At 41.5% G+C, this 23,979-nt stretch overlaps 1 protein-coding gene and 1 long non-coding RNA gene across 2 annotated transcripts in view; one reads left to right on the top strand and one right to left on the bottom strand.

Moving 5' to 3' along the window:
* The window catches only part of CPN1 (carboxypeptidase N subunit 1), a 29,347-nt gene extending 11,291 nt beyond the window's left edge, over nucleotides 1-18,056 (top strand). Inside the window, exons 3-9 of the mRNA XM_079138692.1 lie at nucleotides 193-348; nucleotides 3,169-3,351; nucleotides 4,379-4,490; nucleotides 8,660-8,799; nucleotides 11,340-11,439; nucleotides 13,824-13,942; nucleotides 17,422-18,056. Coding sequence (XP_078994818.1) covers nucleotides 193-348; nucleotides 3,169-3,351; nucleotides 4,379-4,490; nucleotides 8,660-8,799; nucleotides 11,340-11,439; nucleotides 13,824-13,942; nucleotides 17,422-17,571 — 960 coding nt within the window. The 3' untranslated portion in view covers nucleotides 17,572-18,056. The remainder of the gene's footprint in view (nucleotides 1-192; nucleotides 349-3,168; nucleotides 3,352-4,378; nucleotides 4,491-8,659; nucleotides 8,800-11,339; nucleotides 11,440-13,823; nucleotides 13,943-17,421) is intronic.
* Nucleotides 7,594-16,742, bottom strand: LOC306660448. Its single transcript, XR_013763630.1, has 3 exons — nucleotides 16,448-16,742; nucleotides 11,294-11,521; nucleotides 7,594-7,743 (listed from the first exon to the last, which is right to left on the bottom strand). It is a non-coding gene; the product is annotated as an uncharacterized lncRNA (long non-coding RNA).
* Nucleotides 18,057-23,979: the final 5,923 nt, after the last annotated feature.

Here is a 23,979-nt window from a genome sequence, read left to right on the forward strand (position 1 = left end):
TGGGACCTCTACCTCTAGCACATGTTCTACAGGGAAACTTGAACCACACCATTGGGACTTGGGGAGATTAAAGAAGAAAATGTTACATTATTTGATAGGTGAAGCTAATATCATAAAAGAGCTATACGGTGTTCTCAGAATATAGGATTCAGTCTGAAACCTTCATTTTTCATCTCTTCATTTTCTGTCTAGGGCCCAAAGGTGCCTGGGCATCTGGTTGGCAGGAATAATGCCAATGAAGTGGACCTGAACCGCAACTTCCCTGATCTCAATACCTATTTCTATTACAATGAGAAGCATGGAGGCCCTAACCATCACTTGCCCCTTCCAGATAACTGGGAAAGTCAGGTAAGAGATAAAATTTGCAGACAGAAGCAAGTAAGTCAGCATCTGGAGTTTCTTACAGAAGGATTGTTAAGCAATCTTTATACTAACGAGCAAGAATTAAGCATCGCTTCAATGCCTTGTAAATTTGTCTAGAGGAATAATAACTGTATCTAGTGCTTCTTTGTATTTGTTCTCTCCCCCAGTAGAGCCCTCCAGGGAGCATGAATGTTTGATGTTAGTCGTGATCGGGGTGGAGGAGGGGAAAACAGTATCCAGTAGTTTCAAGGTACTAACCATTTCACAAAGTCCTTTCATAGCCAGTGTTTCAGTTGTTCATCAGTGTGGTGAATTCATCAAGCAGCGTCATCCATCTCTGTTTTACAGATATTATACTTACAGATAAAATAATTCAGCTGGGCATGGTGGCAACTTGGCAGCCTGAGACAGGAGGATCACAAGTTTGAAGCCAGCCTTGCCAACTTAGTGAGACCTTGGCTCAAAATAAAATTAGAAAGAGCTGAGGATGTAGCTCAGTGATAGAGTGCTGCCGGGTTCAATCCTTGATACTGCTAATACTAAGAATAATGATTTAAATCCACACAGCTAGTAAATGATGGAATCAGGATGAAAACCCAGTCCTTCTGACTCTTAGCCCAACACTCTTTCTACTGCACTAAACTGTTGACAGAGAACTCTAGTATTCTTTTGAGAAGCTTCTCCTACCTATTTGTCAGCAATTAGTTCTAGAAAGAGATCCAGGAAGTGGATTTTCCTCTTCCCTTGCTGTGTGACCTTAACACTTTACCTTACTCTCCCTCATTTCCCTTCTCTCTCAATGGGAAATCCCAGTCCACACTCCCAGGCCTCACCCTCCAGGAGGCCTGTAATATGACCTCCTGGTGATGTGAAGTTTCATCCTGCTAGTGGGCATGCTCCTACAAACAGTACTGTCATTTTGGGAACATCATTGTCATCCCTGGTTTGTACATTGTAGGGAATAGCTCTAAATGTTTTATTGGTGAATATCTAAACTTAGAAACTGGGCAGAGAAAAATAAAGCAGACACAGGCCTTTATTCTGGGAATTTCCTGGATGGAATATTCCTAGATATATTTTTCCCCTTGAATAGGGAGTAAAAGTCATGGTTGTTAGGTGTCTGATAGCAACTATCCATTTGGCACAAGTAAAAAGTCAAAGATAACTTTGTACTAGTCACAATATCTAGCCAAAAGAATATTTTTATTTGTTAAACTTGTTTCTCTTAGTAGATAAAGATGATTGAGTCAGTAATAATTAGGGTTCCACTCAGTCCTCTCCCTAAATCTTAGAAGAAAAAAAGACAATGAGAAGTCTCTCTTGCTTCTGATGGCATAGCCTTGAGGAAGAGGGGCAGCGAGGAGCTGGCCTTGTTCTGATAGAGGCTTTGGACATGAAGAAAGGACTGCTTCAAAGGGTCTGAGCCTGGTCACAGACCAGAACCCAAACCCCTGGTACTATAGGCATGCTTCCCTTAATGACATTTTGGTAAATGATGGGTGGCATGTACAGCAGCATCCCATAAGATTATACCCTCTGTGATGTTGTAGCCACTGTAGTTTGTGTAAGTACACTCCAGATGTTTGTACAATGACAAAGATATCCAACAACACATTTCTCAGAATGCAGCCCTGTCGTTCAGCCTCATGCATTCTGATTGTGTGAACTCAATACTATTCATTCAGTCCCCCTTGGGATGGAAAAAATGGGTCCTTCAGAGCCGACCCCTGGTCCAGGAGGAGTAATTAACACATTAGCATCACATAATCTCTAAGCACCTCTATCCGAGAGGAGGAAAATCATTGAGGACTATAAGTCATTTACTTATACCACAAGTCCAAGTGGACTCAAGACTTTTCTTAGAATACTGTCACTCACTAGCAATATAACACACCATGTAAAGGATGCAGTTACGCTACTTAGCCAAGACTTGTCCATAGGATAGTGTGTTTCATCCATGACATTTGGATACAACTATAGGAGAGTCTTCCATATGTCAACATTAAGCACATGTGTTGGGAGAAAGAGGAGCTTGAAAACCTATTACCAGTGTTTTACAGATTTATTTTCTAGAACCCAAAATTCCTGTCTTGGAAGCCACAGGACAATAAATAAATGGGAAACCCTTTTCTAGGGGTCAGACAGAGGCTGAGCCGGAGCTCTGAACTCTCCGACTATGCCATCCCTCTTCAAACAGACCTCTCTCTCTCTTTCTCTCTTTCTCCTTTCCTCCCTCCCTCCTTCTCTTTCTAGTTTATTTTCTCAGAGTAGTTTTAGGTTCATAGCAAATAGTAGAGAGTCCCCACATACATCCTGTCCCCCTTTCGCTACCCCACCATCTTCACCCGAGTTCACATTGGTTAGTCACTGAACCTGCATGGACTCATCCACACTCAGAGTCCATAGTGTACATTAGTGCTTACTCTGGGTGTTATCAATTCTGTGGTTTGGCTAACGTATGATGTTATGAATCCACCATTATAGCATCATGCAGCATTGTTCCACTGCCCCAAATGCTTTCTTTTTATCTGTTTAGTGTATTACAATTCCACATGAAATTTTATCTGTTTAGTGTATTACAATTCCACATGAAATTTTATTATGAAAAAGCCTTGCATACACTTAACTTTGAGAACTATCATTCCAGAGGTCAAAATTTCCCCAGCTACCTTCTCATATCAGGTGGGAATCACTTCTTTGTGTTATTCAGGCACACTCTCTCCCCAGGCCACTTCCTCACAACTACTTGCCTGGCCATATGGCACCTCCAGCGGCACCTTCACTTAGCCTCTCATCTGCTTACAGGTGGAGCCCGAGACGGAGGCTGTGATCCGCTGGATGCGCTCCTTCAACTTTGTTCTTTCAGCCAATCTCCATGGAGGGGCAGTGGTGGCCAATTACCCATATGATAAGTCCCCTGGGCATCGGTTCCGAAATGCCCACAGCACTACCAATTCCCCTACGCCTGATGACAAACTGTTCCAGAAGGTATGCAGAAGGGCATTGACCTACCAGGGGAATCTGGGGCTCAGTAGACCAGTGTCAAGTCAGGAACCAGTCCATAAAAAATAACAGAAAACGCTGCCTGCTTGTGAGCCACTTACAGTCTGGCAAATTACATTTAGGTTTGAGTGATGAGCCATAAATTCATGAAAAAGTAATTTAAAAGAAGAGCTTTATAATATAATCACCAGATTAAAAAATGCAGGTATAATGACAAACAAGCAATACGGCAAAAGATTGGTGGTAAGTTAGTGACATTAAACATGAATTTTAGGGGTTCTAATTCATAATTTTATGATAATATATCTATGTTAATGAAGACTGCACATGAAACAGGCTTAAGTAACAATTCAAGCATTAATATTTACTAATTTACACATTAAAATTTATAAATATGTATCTTGATATTTTATAATCAAATGTATTGACTAAACGATAATATATTAACACATAACTATATATTGATATATAATATAAATTATAATCAATAACAGTATACTCCCTCAATTAGTGAATTATAATAGCAAAAACACCAATTATTACTTTTCTTCAATAATATTTTTGTCCACTGTTATAATAAAAAAGATTATAAAGTCTGAATATATTTCTTTCCTTTCAAAATGTATCTCTCATCTGCCAATACACAGTACTTTTCCTGCTTTATTTGCTCCTTGATTTTGGCTAGAGAATGGGGTATAATTTGAAGGGACCTGCACCATCTAGTGCTACTCCTCCTTTTGCACATGAAGAAACTTGACCCCCAGATAGTGGAAAATCAGAATACAGATACCCCCTAGTCTGCTTCACACTCACACACACATACACACACACTCACTCACATACCCACCCTTATACACACTTGCATATACACCATCTTTCTATTCCTGATCATGTTTCCTTTCACTCAAGCATATAATCAGTTGTCCATACCTAATGGGACTTCATGACATCACTGTAATTCTGAGTGTGAACATTGCCATATGAGGTCACTTCCTGCCTGCTTTTCCTCTAGCTGGCCAAGGTCTACTCCTACGCACACGGGTGGATGCACCAAGGTTGGAACTGTGGGGACTACTTCCCAGATGGCATCACCAATGGGGCTTCCTGGTATTCTCTCAGCAAAGGTAAGGAGAGTCCTGGACACTGCTTAAGCTAAAGTAGACTATAGCCGACTTCTGAAGGACTAGTTTTTTTAAGTAAACAATGGAGACACTGTGGATTTTTGCACTCCAGTAAACATCTGAAAAACGGAGAAATCTAAGGTTGGCATTTAGAGTCATCTTGTGAATCTTTAAAACTAAGGTAGGAACACCTGTGATCCTGTAAAACTGGTGCTTTACACAATAGACTAGAGCATAGAAGGAAAATAATGGGGCCAAGTGATGAAGTGTGGCTCTGAGAGTAAACTGGGCTGAAACCCAACTTGCCCGCTTACCAGTCATGTTGCTTCAGACTAAGTGCTTAACCTCTCTGTGCTTTGGTTTACTGATCTGTAATTAAGAATAATAGGGTTGGGTATGTAGCTTAGTGGTAGAGTGCTTGTCTAGCACTGTGATGTCCTCGGTTCAATCCTCAGCACCACCTCCCCCCAAAAGAAGAATAATTGCCTCATAATTTTGATGCTTTAAATAAAATAACAGACATGAAATATTTGGAACTACCTGGCTTATGAATGTTGCGTTTTTAAAAGTAGTACAGAGGAATACCTCACATGGCAACAGGTGAGCAGAGAAGCTGATCTGGGAAGCACCAGTGGCCCTGGTCTCTGCTCTCCACCCTGAATGCCTGCTTCCGAAGAGCAGGAATTTGTCATAGGCATTGACCATTGATTATGTAGCCTCAAAGAGAAGAAAGCTCTAGAGGCTTCTGTATTCTCTATTCCCTGGACCTTGCCCATGATTGAGGGTCAACATGAACCTCTGCTTATGAATCTTCTGCAGATAGGCAGCCTATGGATAGGGAGCAGGCCAAAAGAGAAAGCTGGGTTCTTTCAGGAATCATCTTTTAGCATTTGTTTTTCCCCATCCTCTCAAGACCAAGCTGGCCGCAGCATTGGTGAGGGCTGAGTTGATGGTTGGGCCTGTGGGGATGGGGCAGAGAGAGGTTAAGGAGTGGGCATGTCCTGAGAAGTAGACTTGTGGTCACAAACTCACCTGAACACGAGGCAAGTAGATTGTGTTGTATTAGAGAAGCAATAGATGTCACCCCCACAATTAAAAATATCAAAAAGTATACTTGTTCTTTGTTTTCTCTCTCCTGCTCTCCCTCCTCATCCTTTTAAGAAAGCATGGCCCATGTCTCCTCTGAGAATCTTTGTCCTAAATTAAGCTGGTACATTACAAGATGACTAAACTAATCAAAATGGCTGTTTCAACAATGTGGTCTCTGGCCCTGCATCACTGGCATCGCTGGGGACTTGTGAGAAATATAAATTTTGGGGCCCCAACCCAGACCCACTGAATCAGAAACCCTGGATGGAAGGCCTGGTAACCGGTATTTAGCTGGAAGGCCCAGCCTGCCAGGGGTTCTAATGCACAGAGCAAACCACAGGTTATAGTTACTGTTCTGCAATTTCCCCCATTCTTTCTGTAATGACTGTTGCATTCATTAGCTTAAAGAGCGTGTGAAAGTTGATTAAATGGATAATTATTTTTCAATTTCTATTGTGATAAAATACACAGTGTATGAAATCTACTATCTTTTCTGTTTTTAAGTGTACAGTCATGTTATTAAATACATTCATAAAGTTGTGCAACCAACAACATCACTCACCTCCCGAATTCTTTATACGTGTCCTCCAGCCCCTGGCAGCTACCATTTACTTTTTGTCTCTATGATTTTGACTACTCTAAACACTTGATGTAAGTGGAATCATACAGTATTTGTCTTTTTGCAGCTGGCTTATTTCATTTAGCATAATGAGCCTAAGGTTTATCTGTGTAGCAACATGTGTCAGAATGTCCTTCCTCTATAAGGTTGAATAATATCCCACTATATGTATACACCACATTTTGTTTGTACATTCATCCATCAGTGGACACTTGGGTTGCTTCTACTTTCTGGCTATTGTAATTAATGTTGCTATGAACATGAGTGTACAAATATCTCTTTGAGACCCTGCTTTCTTTGCTCTGGGGTATGTATCCAGAAGTGGAATTGCTGAGTCCTATAGAAATTCTGTTTTGTACTTTTTGAGGAACTACCATACTGTTTTCCATAGTAGTTCTACTATTTTAGGTTTTTATCAACAGTGCACACAAGTTCTAATTTCCTCACATCCTTGCCAACACTTGTTATTTTCTGTTTTTCTCTTTTTACAGTAGCCATCCTAAGGTACATGGTGGGATCTCATGGTAGTTTGAGTTGCATTTTCCTGCTGATTAGTGATAGTGATATTAAGCACCTTTTCATGTGCTTATTGGTCATTTGTTTATCTTTGAAGAAATGTCTATTCAAGACTTTGCCCACTGTTTAATCATATTGCTTGTTTTTTTTGTTGTTGAGTTTTAGGAATTCTGTATACTTTCTGGACATTGAGTTCTTATCAGATATATGACTTAGAAATATTTTCATCTGTCCCACAGGTTGCCATTTACTCTGTTGACATTATCTTTTGATGCACAAGTCTTCAATTTCCATGAATTCAAATTTGCTTATTGTTTCTTTTGTTACCTGTGCCTTCAGTGTCAGATCCTACAAGTCATCACCAATCCAGTGTCAAGAAGCTCTTGAACTATGTTTTCTACTAAGAGTTTTGTAGTTTGAGATCATACATTTACATTTCGGATCCATTTCAAATTAATTTTTAGATGGTATTAGATAAGGATCCAACTGCATGTATTTCCATGTGGATATACAGTTCTCTCACACTTCCTAAAAACTGTCCTTTCCTCTGGAATGGTCTGGGCACCCTTAACAAAAATCATCTGACCAGCCTGGCACAGTGGTGCATGCCTATAATCCCAGCAGCTCAGGAGGCTGAGGCAGGAGGATTGAGAGTTCAAAACCTGCCTCAGCAAAAGTGAGGCACTAAGCATCTCAGTGAGACCCTAACTCTATGTAAAATACAAAGTAGGACTGGGGATGTGGCTCAGGGGTGGAGTGTCCCTGAGTTCAATCCCACTACCACCCCACAAGATCATTTGATCAATAAATAAACACAAAAAATAATTTGACCATATGCAAAAGAATTTCTCTCTTTTATTCCGTTGGTCTTTTTGTCTGTCTTTATGTGAGTACCACATTGTAGTGCTATAGATATGTACTAAGTTTAAAATCAGGCAATGAGTCCTCTAGCTTTGTTCTTTTTCAAGGTGGTTTTAGTTGTTTGGGATCCTTTGAGATTTCATATGAATTTTAGGATAGGCTTTTCTATTTCTGAAAAAAAAAAAAGGAATTGTATTGAATTTGTAGATCACTTTTTAGAGTATATAGACATCTTTAGATGCATAATTTTTAACCCAAGTGAATTTGCTATAAGTGCCATCCTAATAATCAGAAACATATTAAAAATAATTTATTCCATTGAATAATTGAATGATATAGACCAGAGCAGGCATTTGGTGAAGGAAAAAAACAACAGCTACCTTCTGCTTTTTCATGAGTCAGTTTGTCTGGGAGAACTATTTTCAGATCAGCATGTTCTCAGGGTGAGGGATGTGAAAACAAAATATTCGTCTCATTTTTAACCTCCCAGATCTGAAAAACATTGTAATTTAAAAATAAAAATCTTCTCCCCAAAGCAGTACATGCACATGTTCTAATAATAAGGCACAGCTAATCATCAGGCTTTGGAAATGATAAGATAGACAAGAGAAGTGAAATTTAATCATAAAATGGAAAAAGTGAAGAGGAAGCAAATGACAAAATGAGCATTAATGAAGAAAGGAAATGGAAAAGAGAGAAAGGCATGTAACTGGAAACTTGGAGAAAGCTTTTTTTTTTTTTTTTTTTAATTGTAGCAGGGATTGAACCTAAGGGACCTAAACCACTGAGCCATATCCCCAGTCTTTTTTATTTTTCATTTTTATAGACAGGGTCTCGCTAAATTGTTGAGGCTGACCTTAAACTTCAGTCCTCCTGCCTCAGCCTCCTGCAATGCTGGGATTACAGTCGTGTACCACTGTGCCACCCAGGGGAAAGGTTTTATGGAGGAGAAAAATAAACAGAGATCAAGAGGTAGAATAGAAGGTGGTAAGGATGGTGGTGGAGAAATTGTGATTAAAAAGAGATGAGGCGGGGCCTTGGGTGGGAAACTAGTTGTACAAATGTGCCGCTGCCCTCTTTCCCCTAGGAATGCAAGACTTTAATTATCTCCATACCAACTGTTTTGAGATCACGCTGGAACTCAGTTGCAACAAGTTCCCTCGCCAAGAGGAATTACAGCGGGAGTGGCTGGGCAATCGGGAAGCCCTAATCCAGTTCTTGGAACAGGTGAGATCTCATTGTTCACCTTTCATGGTTACCAAAAAAGAGAGAAAAGTGTTCCTCAGTTACAGGCTCCATTTTTTGTGTCAGACCAAGTCTGACTTTCGCTCTCACTCGGTGCAGATTTTGGTTGCTCCTCCCAGTGAGATTCATTCATTGAACATGGCAGAGCATGATGATCTGCCAGTCACTTAACTATGAGCTTGGAATTACGAATAAACAAATACACAAACAAATATCCCTGCCAATATAGAACTTCATTCTAATGACGACAGACAGTAAGCAAGATAAGAAAGTAAATTTAGAACATGTTAAAGGAGAGATGCTATAAAGAGAGCCTTACAGGGAAGGTGACTTTTAAACAAAGATTTCAAGGAGTTGAGGGAGAGAATCATGCAGATATTCAGGGCAAAAAAAAAGAAAAGAAAGAAAAGAAAAAGAAAAAAAAAAAGAAAGAAAATTCGCTAAAATGGACACAAAAACAATCATAAAACCAAAAACAAGCATTTCAAAAAATGTTCAATGTCACTTATCATCGGGGAAATGCAGATCAATTACAAATGAGGTACCACCTCGCACCCATAAGAAATTTATTTTTCTTTTGCAATACTAGGGATTGAACCAGGTGCACTCTACCACAGGGCTACATCCCCAGTCCTTTTTATTTTTTATTTTGAGAAAGGGTCTTGCAAAATTGGCCAGGCTGGCCTCAAACTTGGGATCCTCCTGCTTCAGCCTCTTAGTCACTGGGATTATAGGTCTGCACCACTGCACCTGGCTCTGCACACCAATTGGGATAGCACCTATCAGAAAAGAAAAGAAAAAAAAATGGCATATCTCTAATCCCAATGATGCTGGAGGCTGGGGTAAAAGGATTGCAAATTCAAGGACAGTTTTGGCAACTTAGAACTGTCTTTTTTTTTCTTTTTAGATATACATGATAATTAAATGTATTTCAATATATTATACATAGATGGAGAGAGACCCTGTTTTGATAAAAAATAAAAAGGGCTCAAGGTATAGTTCAGTGGTAGAGTTCTCCTGGGTTCAATCCCTAGTACCAGATATACACTTACAAAGTGTTAGAGGGGATGTGAAGAAAATGGAATCCCTGCACACCGTTGGTGGGAATGTAAAATGGTTACAGCTACTATGAAAGTTCATCACAAAATTATATATAGAATTACCATAGGAGCCAGCAATACTGCTTTTGGGTGTATACACCAAAGCATGGAAAGCAGGGTCTCAAAGAGGAATTTGCATGCTGTTGATCATAGTAGCATTTTTCATAATAGCCAAAAAGTGGAAGCAATCCAAGTGTCCCTTGATGGATAAATGTACAAAGTGTGGTATATACATATAATGGAAGATTATTCAGCCTTCAAAAGGAAGGAAGTTCTGATACATGCCTCATTGTGGATGAACCTTGAGGACATTATGCTAAGTGAAATAAGCTGTCACAAAAAGGCAAATATGCCAGGTGTGGTAGTGCACACCTGTAATCCCAGCAGCTCTGGAGGCTGAGGAAGGATCACAAATTCTTAGTAAGGCTCTGAGCAACTCAGCAAGACCCTGCGTCAAAAATTAAAAAGAACTGGGGATATAGCTCACTGGTACAGCACTGCTGGGTTCAGTCCCCAGTACTGTACCACCCACCTTCCAAAAAAGGGCAAATACTGTACGATTCCACTTACATCAGATATTTAGAGTAGTCAAAATCTGGAGATGGAAAATAGAATGGGGGTTGCCAGGCTGGAGAAAGAGGAGAGAATGGCGAGTTCTTATTTAACGAGGACAGAGTTTCAGTTTTACAAGATGAAAAGAGTTCTAAGGATGAGTGCTGGTTCTAACTGTGTTTATTAACACTGAAATGCACACTTAAAATGGTTAAGTGGTACATTTTATGTTATGTATGTTTTATCACAATTTTTAAAAATTTTAGTTAAAAAAAAAAAAAAAATGCAAGTTCTGGCCAGGTGCAATGGTGCACACCTATAATCCCAGCTGCTTGGGAGGCCGACACAGGAGTATCGTAAGTTCAAAGCCAGCTTCAGCAACTCATCGGGGCCCTAAGCAGTTCAGTGAGACCCTTGTCTCTAAATAAAAATATTAAAAAGGGCTGGGGATGTGGCTCAATGGTTACGTGCCCCTGAGTTCAATCCCTGGTACAAAAAAAAGAAAATGCAAGTTGAGGACAGCAGTGTGACTGGACTCTCAGTGGGTTTCAGGTATAAAGCGAGGGTGATCAGCGAGGAAAGCAGTTTGCCAACAGGGTCTGCAGCTTTTCAGACCCTCCTAAACCATAACCTCTGCTCTGAGCGAGTTGGGTTTTGAGTAGAGCGTGACATGATTTGACTTAGGTTTTAACAGGATTGCTGTGTTCTGTTGAGATTATTGGGGCGGAGGAGCAGCAAAGAGACCAACTAAGCGGCTGTTACCCCCTTGGGCAGATGGAGTGTGAAGCAAACGAGAAAGGGCTTCCATGCTCTAAAAACCCTACCAGGGCTCCATGAACTTAACTCTGTGCTCTCAACGTCTTCCTGCAGGTTCACCACGGCATCAAGGGCATGGTGCTTGATGAGAATCATCATAATCTCACAGGGGCTGTCATTTCTGTCAGTGGGATTAATCATGATGTCACTGCAGGTAGGCGGCCCCTACTTGGGGGGGTGGGAGGAGCTTCCACACATCTTCAGGAGAACTGGGGTCCAATAATAAGCCAGGAACACTGGAGGTGGGGGGCCAAGAAGAAAGGGTATTGGAAATTGGGAAAGTAAATTAAGAGGCCGAACCAAGCAACCAAGACATTTAAATGGATTGTTTTGTTGTTTTTTTGCTTGTGAAACAAGTGATCCCTGAGAGGCAAGGACCAGGGAGAAAAAATGAAAAGTAACTTATGTCAGAGTTCAGGAGTCACTGCCACATACAACTTGGTTAGGATATTTCTGGCCTGGAGGCTAGAATAGCTCACAAACTGGCGTGAAAATGGGATAGAAAAGAAAAGGACTGTAAGTCTGTTTAGCTTTGTCCCTGACTCAGGCATTTCCATACATGTCCACTCAGACAAAAATTAGCAAGATTGGTTCTATGGGCTTGCTGCAGAGCAAGATTGGTGGTAGAGAGAGATCTTGGAGCCTCCTGAGACCTCCTGAAAGGGTATAGAACGATCTCATGGAAGAACGGTATTGCAAACAGACCTAGCTCAGATTGGTTATGCACAATGGTAGGGTTTTCTTGTTTGTTTTTAATGGATAGCAGTAGTTACCAATGGTTAAGGGTAGGTAAGATTTGCCTACCTCCCCACAACCTCAATACAGCAAGGCTTAGCCACATTTTACCACACAAACATTTATTACCACACAGGCATTTTTACAGTTCAAGCAATCTGTTTAAGCTGGATGAAATCTCAATATTCTTTAAGGTGATCCCAACACAGCTTCAATCAAAGGTCCATTCAAGACAAAGGCAGTATTCTAAAAGCAGAATTCTATAGCCTCATGATCAGGCTTCAGACAACTGGAATCCTTCAGCTCAGTGTCCAGGCCCAGGACCATTTATGGATCCAACTTCAGGCATCCGGGAGCTTGAGATTGCTCCCAAGAGCACAGGCTTCAGGACTTTTTAGATTTTTATCCCATAATAATAAGCAAGGGAGAGGAATGACCCTGAAACATTCTAGCCACTAATAGTGAACATCACTCATTTCACCAATAAGTGCTCACTTCCCAACACTCACTGTGCTAATAAATAACATTTCACTAGTGAAAGAGATCTGTTGATAAAATTCATTATGCTACTTAGCAAAGCATGTAGAGTCAATTACAGAAAAAAAGATAGTTGAATCCTGCTTCCTACCTGCTTCTGGAATGAGGCCTTTCTGGTAAAACATTTGCTCTCCACTTCTGAGTGTAAGCCCCCAATTAAGAAAATGGCAGCCCCTGGGGTATAACTTAAACTATCCAACATATGCATCAAAACACTCTGCCTTTGCTAAAGTATTTTAAAGTAAATTACAGACATTTAATAGGCAATAGAAAAAAGTCTTCTTCTTTATTGCCTGTACCATTCTTTTATATATATTTTTTTTTTTCATTTTCAATGGATCTTTCTTTCTTTCTTTATTTATATGTGGTTCTGAGAATCAAACCCAGTGCCTCACACACGCTAGGCAAGCAATCTACCACTGAGCTACAACCCCAGCCTGCCTGTACCATTCTTTATCGCATTTATTATTTCAGTTAATCATTGCAGCACACTAAAATTTTTGCAAGCACCATCACAGTTGGCTATAATGCTGCATTCCTGCCACAGAGAAGCAGACTTATTTTGAAGGTGATGGAAGAAATATGATTCTCAAAATCAGAGCATTAGCAATCATTTATTAAGCCTTCCTACTTACATAAAATTACATGCTCACAGCATCTCTTACTACTGATTGTCCAAGCCAGTGCTGCAGTGGCTATTAAGGCAGGTTTTACACAGCTCAACCATGTAGCTTTTCCAGGGCCTCTGATTCAGCATCTGCCTGAGTGTTCCCAATTTCACAAATCAGACATTTTTTTGAATAGCTCTGTTTATTACAATAGTTTCTGCTTTTATCTAGCAACTTAACTCTATGGTTCTCATTCCTATTTCTTTAGGTAGAGATCATTTCTTCACAGTGACTTTATAAGTTTTCAAATATTAAAACAGGTCTCAGTTTAATCAGGCAAAATATTAAACATTTTAACCTATACTTTCTTCTAGTGACCCTATACTAGGCATGAATTTGTATTAAAGCACAGGGTCTAGAATGGAACACAATACTTTCAGTGTGAAGCACAATGGACTGAAGCACAATTTTCCTAGGGGCTCCGTCTATTGAGGAGTATCTTTACAGTCAATTTAGTGCTTCATCAATTTCATCTTGCTGTTAAGAAAAACCAAGCTGTCTGTAGTCATCTAAAACCTCCAGATCACTCTTCATAACAAGGTTCCATTTGGGGCATGTTTTTAATCAGCAGACTGAGTCACATCCTTGTCACTGTTAGGTGAACAAGGTGATTACTTCCGACTGCTGCTCCCAGGTACCTATACTGTCACTGCCACAGCACCTGGATTTGACCCACTGACAGAAAACGTGATTGTGCATCCTGGGAAACCAACACTGGTGAGTTCTGCTGAGCTTTACAGAACACTGTAAATATCATTTATTCCATGTTTTAAACAACTGATTGCTTAGTTCTAATCTTGTCTGAGCATCCCTCTTTCACCATTAAAAAAGAAATTCACTGCTTTTGTATCCTAATTTTTCTTGTTCTCCTTTTGTTTCCTTCCCCACTTCCTTTTGGCTTTTTCTCACTCTTCTGTTGAACCCAGCATCATCATGAGAAGGACTGTATGATTTTAAATCCAGCGTATTTGCCCACCGATCTTGAATAAATTGCCTGATCTCTCTCATCCTCGGTTTCTTCCTAAGGCTAATGGTGCCACCTTCACAAGAGGTTCAAAAGAGAAAGCGCACAACCAGTGTTTAGTACAATGGCTGACACATAAGAAGTGCTCAACATGTCAATCCTGGAGCTCTTGCACAGATTCCCTGGGCTTCCCAGTTGCATTCCTTGATCCTTAAGCAAGGAATACCACCGGGTGGTGCTCTGCCAGGCCTTGGGTGCCCGGTCAGCTCACACAGTCTTGGTTTCTGCTTGCCTCTACCCAAAGCCTGCTGCTCTCTAAGTAGTCGACTCTAATATTCATCTCTCCACTGCTTTCCTTTATGGATAGGATGAGAGGCAAAGAAAATTTTTGATTTACAGTCCAGAAATTTTCACTTTAGGTCATATTAGATAAGGTTCTAGAGCTTAAAGGGAAGCAGAGGACATGGACATTAATCCTCAGATTTTTTCAAATGAGGAAAAAAGAGTCAGTTCTATTTAATGAGCATCTACAACCCTGTTTCCTACAGTTGGCATATCCCAGGGCCTCCTCACTCTGTCCATTTCCTTCTCTACACAACTCTAGAGCTTAGTAGTCCCTCCCTCTTCCTTTCCTTAACACATTGCAGTCAAGCAGCTCAGCATTTTAAATGTAGTAATGTCCCCAAAGTCTCAGGTGTTGAAGGCTTGGTCCCCAGTGCAACAATGTTCAGTGTTGGGTCTCTTGAGAATCTCTTGAGATTGGATAATGAAGGCTCTGACCTCATCAATGGATTGATCCATAGATGGATTCATAGCTGATGGCATTGTTGGGAGGTGGCAGAAGCTTCAGGAAGTGGGGAACCTGGTTGGAGGAAGTAGGTCATTGGGGACATGGCCTGGAAGGGTATACCTTGTCCCCAACCTTCCTTCCCCCTCCTTCCCTGCTTATGAGTGGTGAGTAGCTTTCTCTGCCACATTCTTCCACCATGATCTTCGACCTCACTACAGGCCTAAAAGTAACATAGCCAGCCCACCACTGACTGAAATCTGAAACTGTGAGCCAAAATAAATCTTCCCTCCTTTAAGAAAAGTAGCACCAAGAGTTTTCTAGAATTATCTCACTGAACCTTCTCAATAACTCTATGAGGTAGACATAAGTGTCCCCATTTGTGGCTGAGGACATTGAAACTTAGACAAGAAACTTGTATAACATCACGCAGTGAGGAAGTGATGGGAGCCAGGACTGGAACCTATGCAGGCTCTCCAGGCTGCCTCCTCTTCCATTGTGTCAGAGCCTTACAATCTGTGTTCATAACCTCTTGTTTTGACACATGGATTTTTACCAGCAGCCAAGATAGTAAGCCTGCCTAGATCCCGGTTGGTCAGATTTGGCTGCCTGCATGCATAAGAAATAAGCAAATGACATAAAAAAGGAAAAATGAATTTTATGCAGTTTAATCAAACTGGAGACAGACAGCTAGATTGTTCTCTGCTGGTCCTACAGAAACAGTTACATCTTATACCAACAAAAGCCAGGTGATAGACATATGCAGGTTTAGCTAGACTGTGCTAGTCACGGAAGATGTCGGCTTCAACTTCCTTGGTGCCTGGCCCAGTCAAGGGGTAGTTTTTATTCTCAGCATGAAGAAGCTATTTCAGAATAACAATAAGGAATTACTCTTTAAGTCCTTTGAGAATTACTCTGAAATTTCTAGATAATCCTCCCTCTAGTCCCTCTACTCGCATCTCCTGCATGGTATTCATTACTTCTACTCACAGATGCAGGAAGAACAGAGCAACTCTTACATTTCAACCTGTCAGCTGATCCCAATTTCCCAGCCAATGAATCCTCTTTCCCTGTATCCTTGTTACACACTAAAACCAAATGACCAGCAGGCAGATGTATACATAGGTCTTGTGCTACAAGCAAGTTTATTCAATGCCGAATGCAAACAATCAAAAGACCTCTCAAGTAACATACTCTGTTTCAAAGTATTTCACCTCTTTTTTCACATATTATTTAAGTAAATTAGCATTACTGGTTCTTCATTATGTCAAATATCAGAGGGGGAAAGAATCTGTCTTTTAGGTACGATTTTCAGATGCAGTAACAACTAAGAATCAGACCTATTGATCACAGAAGAATCCATTTCCCTTTCCATCCTAAAGCAGACAGCCATCTGGCTGAAGAAAGAAAAAAAGAAAAAAGATTGTTTACAGAAGGGTTTCCATGTTACAATCAAGAAGCTTTAAAGTACTTTCCAGGCTCCAGTACCCTCTTACTTTCCCCCACAACCTTCCAGATGTGGCTCCTTTCGTTTTCCTCTGTCCTTTCCTCCTTTTGTTGTCTCTGTCCTCTTTCCCCTCTCCCAGATTTCTGTATTACTAAAGAGGAAATAGTAAATGACACATTGCAGTTGGCTCTGCCTTCCCTGCCCCCACCTCTTTGGAGAACTAGTAAAGAACTGGCTGTGGATTTCTGTGCACAGGGCAGGAAATAACCCCATGGAAAGGCCTCTTCATCAGTGGCCTGTTTTCCACTCCCAGCTGGCTCCAGCGGCTCAGACTGTTCCAAGGGTGGGGCAGCCAGGATCGCCCCGGGGAGCTGTCAAGACACTGTGCTGCTCCCTCTTCTTTCCCTGCCTGCAAGGGCTGTACAGCTCCTCCACACCCAGAGTATCCCACACTCCAAGGCATCTTTCCATCTGCATGCTGTGGCCAGAAGGGAAGTGTCACATAGCCCTCAAAAGGATGCATTCATGCCCATGGAAGTTTAGGGTCCAAAAACCCATAGGCAGTCTCCGTCACCTCTGCTGTCTCTGTTGCCAAACAGCAGGGCAGGGAATTTAGTTCCGAAGGTCTGAAACACACACTGGCATGCCTGAGCAGGGCACCTGTGACTCATACAGTCAGCGTGAAGGAAACAGATATCAGGGACCAACAACTCTAGCTCTTGTCCTAAGCAACAATATTGGTGAAATGATGGTTTGGGGTGTAGATAAAATTTTTCTAATTCATGTAAAATAGAAGTATGTTTAGTTCATCTAGACACACCTATGTGTCACCAGTGATTGGACACCAATTTGGGGGGACTATTAGCCAAGTCTGTAGGACACCACTGGTGCTGCCCTTGGTTGTCACTGTAGTAATTCTCCCGACTGTCCTTGGAACCTGGAACTGTGGTAAAGAAGAATCCAAACTGGCCTCCTAAGTTCTGCTTTTCCCCTTCCAGGTTAACTTCTACCTCAAGAGAAGCATCACTCAAGTAAACCCTGCAAAGAAGGCTCCGGGTGGAGGGCAAGGAAGCAGAGTGAAGGCCCAGCCTCGGATAACCAAAAAGAAAGATGGGGCCAGGAAGCAGCCGCACAGGGGCCCTGCCTGAAGTCCCCTGAGCCCTGGGCACCTTCAGAAAGCTTCCTTCCTGCTCTCAAATCCCATGAGGCATGCTTTCTATTTTTTTTTTTTATCGGAGACATATTTAAATATAAAGCGTATTAGGAACAGTCCCGATGGTTTTCATGTGTTCTGGGAGAAAGCCTTCTCTAGGTCAATGTCAAAGGAATCGACACACAGTTGCAGTCGTACACATGCAGCCTCCGGGTTCAGGTTTCCGGTTCTGGGATTTGGCTTAGTCCCTGTCCCCCTGCATCCAAGGCTTCTGCCTGGTTGGCCCCTCAAGAGGGGGTTGTGATAAAGTGGGGCCTCCCCACATGCCTAGCCCTTTCTGCACGAGGCCAATTCCTTCTCCATTTCTCCACACGTTGTGACTCAGCCAGGGGGCCCTGGCCAGGACACCACTGCCATGCTGTTTGGACCCTTCGACCATCAGAATCATGAGCCAAATAAACCTCTTTACTTTATGAGTTATCCAGCCTCACTGTTTTGTTCTAGCAACACAAAAATGGATAAGGTATAAAATCAGAATTAGTGGGGCCAAGAGAGGGCAGAGTTAAGGACATGAAAGAAGATCCTCCAACTTTGAGTCTAGCATTTTCCTGACTTACACCCTTTTTATTTAATACCTAGAGTTTATTTTATTTTATATTTATTTATTTTGGGTACTATGTATTAGACCCAGGGGCACTTTACCACTGAGCTACATCCCCAGTCCTTTGTATTTTTTATTTTGAGATAGGATTACACTAAGTAGCTGAGGGTCTCACTAAGATCCTAAGGCTGGCCTTGAACTTACAACCCTCCTGCTTCAGCCTTCCAAGTCTCTGGATTACAAGTATGTGTCATCATGCCTAGCTACAGCTTTATTATTATTATTATTATGATGATGATGATGATTGAACCCAGGGGTGCTTAACCATTGAGTTGCATCCCCAGCTCCTTTTTATTTTTTATTTTGAGAGAGGGTCTCAGTGAGTTACTTAGGGGTTTGCTAAGTTGCTGAGGCTGGTTTTTGAACTTGAAATCCTCCTGCCTCAGTCTCCTGAGCTACAGCTTTATTTTAAAGAGGAAATCTTCCACACAGTACACCAGCCTGGATAGGCAGTATGTACTATAGGGGTAGTTAAGGCCTTGGGTTTTGAGCTCTGACAGACTTGGGTTTTAATCCTTACTCTGCTCCTTATTTGCTGTGTGACCTTGAGCAAATTAAATCTTCTCTGAGTCATAGTTATTTATCTGAGGGGGAAAAAAAGAAATAATATCTACCTCACTTGGGGTTTGTGGGGATTAAAATTGATGATCTCATAAATCAGGAGGGAGAGGCAGGTCCTGCCCCACACCATCCTCAGAGGCTTGTCACGCGTCAGGCTGGACAACTGTAAGATGAATCCAATGACATCAAGGATCTAGGGGTACAAAGATGCATTTGGAAGTGGAACAGTTTCCTGAGAGATTGAATGAAGCCCACTTATCTTTTTAAAATTTCATTAACCTCAAGTACTAGAAGACCTTTATTTGTTCCTTACTCTTCTTGGCACTTTTCCTTCCAAATTAAAGATTTTATGATACAGTGATTCCCATCCCTCTTGAGAAGACAAAGGAACTCCCAGTTTTTAGACTGAATGACACTTCGTGCCATTTGGACCTGCTGCTGGACTCCATGGAGGTTTCTGGTAGTAGGCCTCTGCTGGCATAAGCTGTGGCCAACCTGTCTGTATCTCCATTTGGCCAGCACTGGGAATAATGCCTGGCATAAATAAACACATCAGACACGTGCTGAATGGATGATCTTCAAGATTACTTTTGCATTTTTCTCCTTCTCTTTTATTATTTTTCATCTTTTATCTAGTATAAATAGGTTCATTCTCATCGTTTTAAACTAGAAACCATGGTAGACATAATTCTCACATGGCTCCTGAGGACCCTTGTCCTTGTATGATCCCTTTTCTTTGCATGTGGGTGAAATCCATAAATATGACAATACTCTCACAAATATTATACATTATATGACAAAAGAACATTGCAGATGTAATCAAGGTTCCAAGTCAGTCAATTTTGAGTTAATCAAAAAGGGAGATCATCTTGGGTGGGTCTAATCTGATCAGATGAACCCTTTAAAAGCAGAACATTTTCTCTGGCTTTGGAAGGAGAAGGCAGACAGCTGGGCTGTGAACTGTCTGTCATTGAAGAGGAGCAGCCTAGGAGGAAGTCCTAGGAGAACTAGGAGTTGAGTGAGGTCCCAACCAACAGCTAGCAAGAAAACTGGGACAAGGTCATACCGCCAAAGGAAGTGAATTCCACCAACAATCTGAATAGACTTTAGCCAACTCCTTAACGGCAGCCTTGTGAGACCTGAGCAGAGGATCTAATGAACTGCCCTGATTCCAGACCAATAGCAATGGTGAGAGATAATAATACCCTGGTGTGGTTCTGAACCTCTAAACAGGCTAATTTATTATGCTGTCATTGAAAACTATAAGCCCTCCCTGTTTCCTATTTTTTCACAAATAAGGTGGAATATAAATGAATAAGACAAAAATGAGGAACCATTATCACACTGAGTGTATAGTGGCCAGACTCCTATCTTTGGTGAATATATGTAAAACAGGAATAAACAAAACATACCCCATTTTAAAAATAAGAAGACAGGTGTGGTCAACTTAACCCAGTAGGCAACTTGGACGTTTTCTGTCCCTGAAAAGCACAGATGTCTGTCAGTCTTGGCATAACAGCTGTATTTGCTGGTTCCCATTATTTGCACCAATTGCTTGTTAATGGATGATAGAAATGCACCATTGGCACCAACACAGATGCTAAAGTAGGAGAAAGTTATCAGTGTCCAGAGACTCTCCAGACAGGATCACAGACCTTCCAAAGCTCTCCTCCCTTCTCCAAAGGATCAAACTCAGGGAACAGTGTGCAATACCCCGGCCTCTTCTCTTCACTTCCAGGACACATGGAAAAGCAAGTGGAGAGGGAGCCCTCTTGAAGAACCACACAGTTTCACAATTTGAAACAGTTCTCTAAAACAGTAAGATCCCAATACTGTGGCATCACGTTTATTTCTGTTAAATATACCCTGGTATGGATTCAGAGCATGATCTTATGTGACCCAATAAGTACATACTTGGATTTTGTCCCCCAGCATAGAGCTTCTAAAACCCTTGTAACTTCTTAAGTGACAGGGGTGCTAGGTGATCTAGGGGTGCTATACATTCATAACAAGTCCAGAGTTTCATCCACACCTGAGTTTGTATTCACAAATTGGTGGCTGGATCACCAAATATCCTCCCTATGGGGCTGGCTACCAAAGGAACCAATTGTGTGATCAGAGGGGTAGAGATTACATACAGCCCTCCAGGAGGAAAGCGGTGCTGGGGCTTGAGTTCATCACCAATGACCAGTGATTTAATCAGTCCTATGTGAAGGGACATCCACAAACCCCAAAATTAAGGGTTGAAAGAGTTTCTGGGCTGATGAGCAAGCCACCTGCTCTGGGAACCTGTGCTGGGGACCCTAAGTACTTCCTCAACTGGCTGTTCCTTTGTATCCTTTATAACAAACTGATAATAGTAAGTAAAGCGCTTTCCTGAGTTCTGTGAGCTGTTCTAGCACATGATCAAACCAAGGAGGCAGATGAACCCTACCTGAGAGTTACTCTGAAGTGTGGAGGCCTGGACCTTTGACTGTCATCTAAGGCGAGGGCAATTTGTGGGACAGAGCCTTTTAACCTGTGGGGTTGACAATAACTCTGGGTAGTTAATGTCAGAATGAAATTGAATTATTGAATACCCATTTAGTCCAGAGGTTTGGAAAATTAATGGTGGGTGTGGGAAAATGCCACACATTTGGTATCAGAAGTGTTCCTTGGGTAGAAAAGGATCAAGGTATAATACAGAGCAAGTTATTTATTCTTCCAATAAAAAGTTGAGTCCCACTTATGGATCTGACCCTGTGTTAAGAGTGGGGAGAGAGTGGGCCAGCCAGGGAGACATGATTTCTACTTTCTTGGAGTTGGAGAGATTCGGAGGGAGAGACCAAGAATTAGACAAGCTAATACACAAATTAGTATCTGAGAAGAGAAAGTGAGAAAGGAAACAAGAGGATGATTTTTTTTTTTTTTTTTTTTTTTTTTTTTTTTTTTGGTACCAGGGATTGAATTCAGGGTATTTAACCACTGAGCCACATCCCAGCCCATTTTATATTTTATTTTGAAACAGAGTCTTGCTAAGTTGCTTAGGGCCTCCCTAAATTGCTGAGGCTGGCTTTGAACTCATGATCCTCCTGTCTCAGCCTCCGAATCACTGGGATTACAGGCCTGCACCATGGTGGAGGATTTTGATGTAGGATATTCAGGGAAGTCCTATCTGGAGAGGTGATACTGGGCTGATATGAAAAGGACAAGAAGGAAGACTCATAAAGGACAGGATGAAAGCTCTAGGCAGAAGTAGCAAGCCCAAGAACCCCGAGGCAGGAAAGAGTCTGGCTGGTTCCAATAGCTACATCTCTTGGCTCTAATTGTGCCTGTGTGCATGTGGGTGTGTGTGTGTGTGTGTGTGTGTGTGTGTGTGTGTGTGTGTGCGCACGCATACACACACTTCGTTTCCTGACTTACCATCTCAACATGCTAAAAGCCTCACTCAGCATAGGTCCAACGGTGTAGCATCCAAACCACACTAAGTCTAGTCTTAAGTGAACCAGTAAGACTCACTTTTTCCATGGCAACAGAATACACCCCTAACCTGGACCAGCCATCTCAAAAACAAGAATCTAGAAAGTGGGCCTGCAAATCTGCCATCAGAACCGGGGAAGTCAAAGTTTTTGTGTCCAGAGAGACATGTTCTCCATGATTTGTCTAGTGCACACATTCCTGTCACCCACCCTGCTCCCGCCCCTTCATGCCCACCTCCTGCTTGGGCCATGGCTTCATTTCTACTTCAACACTAGCTTCATTCTGGCTATTAAACCATGAGTAAATGTTCCCCCTGGGCAGATGCCTAAGTAAACATCAGTTCCCTCCCTTCTCCTAAAACTAAAATTTCACCATTTAGAAAGGCTCCCCCATCAGCTCTCCTTCTCATTACTCCCCAGGGGCCCTCCACTCAGGGGTCTTCCATTCTCCTATCTACATTCTCTTCATGTCGTGACTCCCTGCACCCTTTCACCCTTGCCCCTGATTGGGCCTCAGGTGGGGTCACCTGAGGGGGCCTGCAGTCCTCAGGTAAAGTCTGCAGGAGTGTTGCTTGTCTCTGCTGCCTCCTATTGCACAGTCCTGGGGGAGGTGACAAATAAAATCATTCCTTGGATCAAAATTCACCCCACAGGCAGAGGGACAAAAGGCCTCTTTGACTTACTTTTAGGTTGTGCCCAGCAAGGTCTTTGGAATGAAGCCTTCATGCCGACCATCAGATCAAAGGAGTTAATTAGTTTCCATAAATCCTTTCTGGAATGAGATGAAGTATGAATAAGCCAAAGAAATGACTTACAATTTTATTCTTTTTAAAAATACCCAAATGTTTACACACGTTATAGAAGACTTTTATTTCACAAACCAATACACTTCATTTTTTTTTTTTAATGGAGGGATAAAGGATCTACTAACTGTGTATTTTGGGCCAGCTTTCAAATTTTCTGTTAAGGACAATTAGAAAAAATTCAGTTGCTATCTACTATCACCATTGATTCATAAACAACTTGAACGCCAAAACTTAGGAAAGTTGCATTTAACATTAAAAATAAAATCTCATAAATCAAAAATGTTTCTCATTTTTGCTAGGAACAGTAAATGTTTCATTTTAGATTAACATTGTGAGCCAGTAATTGTAAAATGAAACTTTTAGCGTCTTACATAACTAAAAATTTGTAAGTAGGGACTTCAGACACAGCTTCCTTTATGTGGTCTAGCATATGTGTTCATTTCTGGATTTCATTATTTTTGACAGTAACTTCTTTCTCACACAATCTCTGCTCACGAAGGGACAAGATGACCAACAGCATCTTCAAGTTTATATTCTACCAACCTAGCAACAAGCTATTGATCCTTGGGCTTGACTCTCAATGACATGAACTGGATTACGTGCCTGTCCCTAAAACTATCATAATGACTCTGACTGGTCAGCCTTGAGCCATATGCCTACTCCTGGAAGATGTAGAGGGATAGGGAAGAAAGTCAAAACACTGTTACCAAATAAAGAGGAATGGAAGGTAGGAGGGGGGAAATGACTATTTTGTTGAATTTAAGCACCATTTACATTTTATTGTGATTTGCCAGGTGTGGTGGCACACACCTGTAATCCCAGTGACTTGAGAGGTTCTGGCAGAATTGCAAGTTTGAGACCAGCCTCAGCAACTTACTGAGACCCTGTCTCAAAATAAAAAATAAAAAGAGGTTAGG

The sequence above is a fragment of the Sciurus vulgaris genome (assembly GCF_902686455.1).
Source record: "Sciurus vulgaris genome assembly, chromosome: 4".
NCBI classification, from domain to species: Eukaryota; Metazoa; Chordata; class Mammalia; order Rodentia; family Sciuridae; genus Sciurus; species Sciurus vulgaris.